The sequence below is a fragment of the Bison bison genome, unplaced genomic scaffold (assembly GCF_000754665.1).
Source record: "Bison bison bison isolate TAMUID 2011002044 unplaced genomic scaffold, Bison_UMD1.0 scf7180017864109, whole genome shotgun sequence".
Taxonomy (NCBI): Eukaryota; Metazoa; Chordata; class Mammalia; order Artiodactyla; family Bovidae; genus Bison; species Bison bison.
In genome coordinates, this window is record NW_011494681.1 from 374080 (window position 1) to 381999 (window position 7920).

General features: G+C 43.0%; 1 protein-coding gene across 1 annotated transcript in view; it reads left to right on the plus strand.

The window, feature by feature from the left end:
• Positions 1–2431: 2431 nt before the first annotated feature.
• Positions 2432–7920, plus strand: part of DNAH11 (dynein, axonemal, heavy chain 11) — a 374558-nt gene continuing 369069 nt past the window's right edge. Inside the window, exons 1-2 of the mRNA XM_010839026.1 lie at positions 2432–3008; positions 4287–4430. Of these exons, the coding sequence (XP_010837328.1) occupies positions 2673–3008; positions 4287–4430 (480 nt within the window). The 5' untranslated portion in view covers positions 2432–2672. The remainder of the gene's footprint in view (positions 3009–4286; positions 4431–7920) is intronic.

Consider the following 7920-nt stretch of genomic DNA (forward strand, 5'->3'; position numbering starts at 1 on the left):
GGTTTTTTTTTTTTTTATGTTTTGAATGGCCTTAACCTTATGAGTTGATATTCCTGTCTGTGATTTGCATGTCTCTTCTCTGCCCCCACCCTTGAACATGGCACATATCCGACGGCCTCAACAGCGGCTCCCCATTATATTTGTCCTTTACTCACCTGTTTCTGTCTTGATATCTCTGAAAATCCAGACAGTAAAATTCCTCAAGTCACATAGTTTTCTCAATTTTTACCCTGTTTTCCTTTATCCCCTTCCAAAATCTCAAGTTGCCCTAAGTCATGGGCTTCTCCTAGAATAAAGTTCTTTTAATGTTTAGCCACAGTTAGGGGGCAAAAAAAAGTAAAGTCTTCATAATTCTTGGGGAATTGTGTTAGTGTAAAGTGATACTTCCAATAATTTATACGTATATAGGGGCATCTGAGGAAAAAAGGACATCCATTCCTGTCTTGGTTGACTACCAAATGGACATTTTTTTTCTCTCTTTCTTCACTAGCAGAATCCAGATTTTGCTCAGGCTCCTCCTAGTGGACATATCCTTAAGAGGAGGCTGGAGGTGGATCTTGATGGGACAAACACAAAGTTTAGATACAGACATAATGAAATACTGGCAAATCAGATGAAAGAGAACATCTTCTGAATGGCTTCAGAAAGTTTTCTTTACTCAAAAATGAAGACGCTCTCTTTTCTTGCATCGTCACCTACAAGGAATGCTAGAAACCATCACTACCCCTTAGCATTCGTGACAGGAGAATAACTGGAGACCACAGAAAAGAGAGACAACAGTTTCATCCCAGTCATTTTGTTAACCAACCCATGGCTTTTCTGCAACTAGACTTCTTGGGTGAGGTTATAAATATTTTTATTGTTTGCCACTATTACTTGGGCTTTCTGTTAATCACAGTTAACCACAGATTTTTTTTTCATTACAGATGTAAATTATTTTTGAAATATACAAATTATTTTGTTAAAAGCCTAAGATAAAAGTCATGATTATATTGCTCTGTAGGACAGTAAGGAGTACTGTATCTAATCTAACAACCTTATTTCAACAGTCTCTGCTGCCTGTGAATCTTTTTTTCTTTGATTCTCCTGGAACCAACTTTACCATTTTTTCAATTTCCTCATTAATAAGTTAAGACATCTTTGATGTGTTTTCATTCTGTAAGTTACACTTGTACCTTTTTGAAAAGTGTAGTTAAATAGCATTATGAGTTCAAATTTTCTACTGAATTTTAAAGTGGTTTTCCACTTGAATTTAATTCAACTCTTTTATTTACAGAATTCCTGTTTCCCTGTGGTAGAGGATGCAAAGGTAGAAGAACATAGGGATGAGAGGAAAGACTAAGAAGCATCATACAATATTTTCAGTAATTTCTAGGCTTTCTTAGTAGCTACTGGGTACCCTAAGGATTGCCCTGGCCAGTAGAAAGCAGCTGTGAAGTTTGAAGTCATTATAAAGACTTTCCAGGAGCCTGTGTGCATTCAAGATTCTGATGATACAACTAGAAAAACCTACAGTGGTTATCAGACACAGCAGATATCCTGAAGAAGAAAAAAAAAAACCGTTGAGGCACCAAGTCTGGCTGGAAACAACCTATTTATCAATGGATTATTAAGAGCAACACTCACTCATTTCCTTGGGAAACACGAAGTTTGAAGTTTTTATTTTGAAATGAACAATTAACAAATGGAAAGGACTAAAAAAGGTTTAACTCAAGGACTGCCTCTCAAAATTCTGGCTCCTTCACTCTTAACAAATGTCATTAACAAACTGTACTGAAATCCCATTTCAACATCAGGGAGACTGCTACTAATCTGGAACTTTTCTCCTGTGACCTTTTACTCTTGGACTGAATAATAATTATATATTTCAGAGCACTTTGACATTTCCAAAGAGCGTCATTCATTCTTTCACTGTGTGTATTAACATCCCTGTAAGTGGCAGGTGAAGTTTGGAATCAGGATTTTGAATACCTAGATCTTGGGATTCCCACAACTAAGAAAGCTGAATTGCATGTTGGTTCTTTTCTGGAATCACCTAACCACTGAGGGCAAGGTGAATTTAAAGCCCTGGGCTCAAGACATGAATCCATCATCTCCTTGTTGCTTAGTCACTTTGAGACTTATTTCTTTGCTCATTAGATAAGCTGACCAATTGAAGCCCTGCCTTTCCAGGTATTAAAATAATCAAGAGGATGGACTTAGCATGGTGTTCAGCACACGGCAGCATTGCTCAAAACACAGCAATTAATCAATACTGGACTCCCTCCCTGGGAGCCCCCACGGAGATGTCCTGTATGCCAGGGAGCCAGAAGGCAGCGGAGAGGCCACCGAGTGGCTCACACCGGTGGAGGGCAAGCCCCTCCCCTGCGGAAAGCCGCTCTGCTTGGTGCTCTCTCCGCCCTCAGCGGGCCGGGGCGGGGACGCCGTTCCCTTGGAAACGGGACGCACTGCTAAAGACCCTCCAGAACTCCGTCCCGCTGCGCTGTAGCTCCGAGAGCAGACGCGGGAGGCCAAGTGGGAGCAGGTGTGGGACAAGCGGCCGCGCTCGCAGTGATCGCTGGAGGAGGTGGGCGCCTCCCGGGGCGCGCGTGTGGAGGTGGCCCAGCCTACCCGGGGCTGGGGAGGGACGCGCACGACGAGCCGGCCGGTCCCGCGCCTACTCGACATACTGGATGGCAGCCCAGGTGGCAGCCCGAGAAGCTCCGATTCTTCGCCTCGCCCCGGGCGCCGGCCCGGAGGCGGCGGGCCTGGTGGAATTGGAGGAGGAAGACGAAGACGAGGAGGTGGCGGCGGCCAGGAGAGCGCGGAGTTTTGCCCAGGACGCGCGGGTGCGCTTCGTCGGCTGCCGCCTGGAGCAGTTACTGGGCCTCCCGGAAGAGAAATGGAGCCAGCATTTGGAGAGTGAAGACAACCGGCAGGTTCTGGGGGAGTTTCTGGAGAGCCCCAGCCCAGCCTGCTGCCTTCTGTTCAGCGTCACCACTGAGGGGCAGCTCGAGGCGTCCCAACAGGTAAGTGGTGAGGGGACCCGGCCACACCTCGCGTCCTGCCTGACGGACACCCGGACGGGACTGGCCAGTCGCACCTCCTTGGGTTCCTTCGGGACATGTATTAGGGGTCTTTAAAATAAATAACTTATATCAAGTGCCTGCCCCCGGAGTCCACAGAATCCCCCAGGTGCGTCCACTCTGCTGTTGAGCGGCTGTTGGTTAGTTTTCTAGAAGGTCAGCCTTTGAGCCTGCAAAAACCGCGCGTTCTTTAGCTGCCTGGTTGTTAGGCGCAAGGTGAATTCTCTCTGCCAGATAACTTTACTTTAAATCGTTCTTGGATCACTCTGGAGCCACAAGTGGTGTTTGGTAGAGCCCAAAAAGCTTGTCATGGCTCAGGCTGCCTGTCAACCACACTTCATCTCAGGGAATAATATTGATACTTAGTCTTAAAAAAAAAAAAAAAAAGAATTGCCAGCAGTCTGCGCCTAGGACAGTGCTTCTTTTCCCTATTTCAATTTGACTTCTAGTACACTTGAACGTTAACGAGTTCAGTATTTGTACTTCTACGAATACAGCATTTGTACTTCTAGAGTACAAATTGGAGCCAGATTTATAGTCTTGAGATGCTTTGCTGTTAACGTAAAGTGGTACCATCATCGCTAGATGTGGTCGATTATAATGGAATCCCAGAGAAGAAAAAAATAACTGGAGTTTTACCTTAGAGTTTTACGAGTTCCGAATTTTCTTTGTTTTGCTACTCTCCTGGTTTAGTTTTTAAAAGTGTCAGAGTAGACAAAGAGAACGCTGTAGTATTAGGTTAAATAGTCATGATACCTGAAGAAATGACTTGGTAGTCATGAAAATGCTAGAATATCTTGATTAAACACGTCTGTTTTTTTGCTCTGAGGATAGTAATCAAATGTAACCTCTTGGTCTTTATCTCAGTTGGGCTTATTTGTAACAGGAAAAGGTTATACAAAAGAATAACCTTTGCTCAGATGGAAACATTTCTAATTTCTCCCTGTATTTGTTGTTAATTTTGAGACTTTATAGTATATAAGGATCTTCTGAAAGGTGATATTCCACACCAATAATACTGTGAAATTAGCTTTATAAAAGAACAAAGAAAACTGTATACACTTTACAGAGCAGTGGAACAATCTTGTTTATAAAGGTAGGCAGGATGCCAGATTTCTTTCTCATGCTTGCAATCCAGTTACAAGTTAGATGTAGTACATCTTGCTTGTTAACATGGAAACTACATTGTAGACTTAAAATAATTATTTGCTCTTGTTTCAGATTCCAAGAGATGTAAAACATAAACTTGTTTATATTGCCAAGAAGACTACTGAAAACATTGGAGTAAATGACTTCTGTCAGATAGTTTTATTTGGAGAGTTACCTGCCTCATCTCTTGGACACGTAACTGCTTTCCTAGACGAGGTACTGGTCTAGCCTTAATATTTTAATATTTAATTTATCTTCATGACACTTGAAATTAATTCAGGATAACTGGCTATTAAAAAGAATGTAGCAGCTGGTCATCTCATTAGCCAGGTGGATGGAAAATGATAGCATTTAGACTGTTCCTGAAATGAGCTGATGCTGATGCTGACATTCAACAGGTGGTAATTTGTAGGATCATCCTTTACCTCTTTCTTTCTAAATAATGAAAGGAAATTAAAAAGCATCTGAAATAGGCTTCTGCACTTAGCTAAAGTATTAAACTTCCTGTTCAGAGTAAAGATAGATATACACTTTGAAAAAGTGTGTTATCAGTTTTTAAGATTCCTGTTTGTTTCTAAGTGCACTAGTGTGAGATAATGGAAAAAGATAACAGAAACAAAGTATTAGGAATGAGTGCCTTGAAATTCCTTTTCTCTCCCCTTCAACCAGAGAACTCCTCTCCAAACCCATGTTACTGGCGCTCTAATGTTCCTAAGAACCACTTAGGGATTTTGGTAAAGGCAAACTGATGCGGTAGGTCTGTAGTGGAGCTGATGCTGTTTGTTCACAAACCAGCTTTGAGGAATAAGATACAAAATGACTGAATTTGGAAGAGCCAGAGCAGTGGTTTTCAAAGTTTGCTGGATTAGCATCACCTGGGGAGCTAATGTAACTCTGCCCAGGTGACACATAATACCAATTAAATAAGAATGTCTTGGGTGGGAGCCAGGCTGCAGTAGTGGTAAAAGATTCTCAGGTGATTCTGTGTCTGTGTGGGGTTGTGTTAATCACTCAGTCGTGTTCAACTCTTTTCGAGCCCCCATGGACTGTAAAAGGCTCCTTTGTCCATGGAATTCTCCAAGCAAGAATATTGGAGTAGGTTGTCATTCCCTTCTCCAGGGGATTTTCCCGACTGAGGAATCCAACCCAGGTTGCCGGCATTGCCGGTGGATTCCGGCGGATTCTTTACCATCTGAGCTACCGGGGAAGTCCAGGTGATTCTAATGCACACCAAACTGGGGGGAAACTGGGTTAGTATCATTAAACTAGGTCTCAGTAATCAAAACAGTCTTGCCAAGACCGATATTTAATGTAGGAGTAATTGCCAACGTACGTATTTATTACTGAAGATTTATCAGCCTCCGTCTTTCACACCTCTTCTACTTCCTGAGGCTCTTCTGCTTTCTTCTTGAGAAGTATTTTCTTTCCGTCTCTGGATTAGCTAGGGCTTCTCTCCCCCAACTTTACTTCTACCATGGTTTCTCTCTATTGAGTTTCTATAGTGTTAGTTGATTTCCAGAAGACACTAGGAAGAGAGTTTTCTATCTTAAGCACTTGAGACAGTTTTTGTTATGTCACAGGTGTTCAGGAGATTTTTACTGAACTGAATCTGATGAAAGGGTTTCACATGGAGTGTAAATAACCTTTGGTCATGGGAATCCAGGCTGCCATCAACTGGACTTAGAAGTGCAAAGCTAAAAAAAAAAAAAAAGTGCAAAGCTGCACTCCTTATTGGAATGCTTTCTCTACCATCTGTGACAAAAGATATAAAACCCTTTCCAGTTTCTCTGACCTTTCTCTGCATAGCCCTCTGAGAAGTTCAAGTGAAAGAGTAAACTGTCCGTGAGTATATCTATAGAAAACAAAAAACATTCAGAACCTCATGGGTGTAGCTGGTTTGGGAAGATTCTAATTTATTTAAATATGCTTGAGGATATGAGCATTGGGACGAAAAAAGTGAGGACTTCACACTTGTCCCTTGGGTTTCTTTGTGGACAAGACTTAAATTCGGAATGAAGGGGCCCTAAGGCCTGACCAGAGTCCAAATTCTCTGTGGTCTGACCTCCCTGTGACCTCTCGACTCATTTCAATTGCTAACTCCTGGCCTCCTTGGGGTGGTTCCTTAATTATTTCAGGCACACTGTTGCCCTGGGGCCTTTGCTCTTGCTGTTTCTTCCTCTTCCCCAGAATCCACTCAGCCAACCCATTTATGTCTTAAGTCTTTTTGCTCAAATATCTCTTGTTTATGAAGCCGCCCTCCAGCTAAACAAGGATCTTTGAAGGGCCTGGACCTAGGGTCAGGCAAGTGAGGCCCTCAGCTCAAGAGGAGAACTTCCAGGGAGGTGAGGAGAAACAAAAACAACTCATTAATCAAGATGAATAATAGTTTAAGGCAGTTTTTGTGTGTTTTGTTTTTTTCTTTGGCTGCACCACAAGACTTAAAAAATCTTAGTTCCCTGAGCAGGGATTGAACTCAGGTGCTAGCAGTGAAAGCATGGAGTCTTAACCACTGAGTACCGGGGGATTCCCTAAGGCAATGTTTTAAAAAATCAAAATTAACGCAAGTAAATAACTTTAAAAATAGGATCACTAACAGTGCCGTGCCAAGTCATGTTGGAGCCTAAGGCAAAACGTCAGTAACACTCGTCTTTATTAAAAAATGTCTATTTTGTTTATCAGTTTTGGATTAATTTTTATTTAAAATTTTAAAATATGATTCATCTTATTGAGTTGTTGAGCTTTCCTGGTAACTCAGGGGTGAAGAATCCACCTGGAATGTAGGAGACTCAGGTTCTATCCCTGGGTTGGGAAGATCCCCTGGAGAAGGAAATGGCAACCCTTTCCAGTATTCTTGCCTGGAAAACCCCATGAAAAAGAGGAGGCTGGCAGGCTCTAGCCCATGAGGTCACAGATTCGGACACAATTTAGTGACTAAACAACAAATCAAGTTGTTGCTGTTTGTGGGGTTCTTTTGTGGCCTCTTATGTTTTGTTCCATGGTGACTGCCTTACTTGCCTTACCCTCGTCGCAGCTCTTAATCTTTCCTCACTGTGTGCTTGCGTACTCAGGCATATCTAAGTCTCTGCGAGCCCATGGGCCATAGCCTGCCAGGCTCCTATTCTCCAGGCAAGAATACTGGAGTGGGTTGCCATTTCTTTCTCTAGGGAATCTTCCCAACCCAGGAACTGAACCCACGAGTCTTGTGTCTTCTGTATTGGCAGGCTGGATCTTTACCAGTTGAGCCACCAGGGATGAGTCCCAAACCCCCAAGTTCTGCTTGACACATAGTAACAGTTAAGTAAGTACTTGCTAAATGAACAAAAGTTAAATAAGGGCTAAAGATATCCTCTTCTAAGAGACAAAACAATGGAGCTTCAAGGTATTTTTATAGAGGAAAAGCATTTGGTGTATGACCTCTGATCAGATCAGATCAGATCGGTCGCTCAGTTGTGTCCGACTCTTTGCAACCCCATGAATCGCAGCACGCCAGGCCTCCCTGTCCATCACCAACTCCCGGAGTTCATGTCCATTGAGTCAGTGATGCCATCCAGCCATCTCATCCTCTGTCGTCCCCTTCTCCTCCTGCCCCCAATCCCTCCCAGCATCAGAGTCTTTTCCAATGAGTCAACTCTTCACATGAGGTGGCCAAAGTACTGGAGTTTCAGCTTTAGCATCATTCCCTCCAAAGAAATCCCAGGGCTGATCT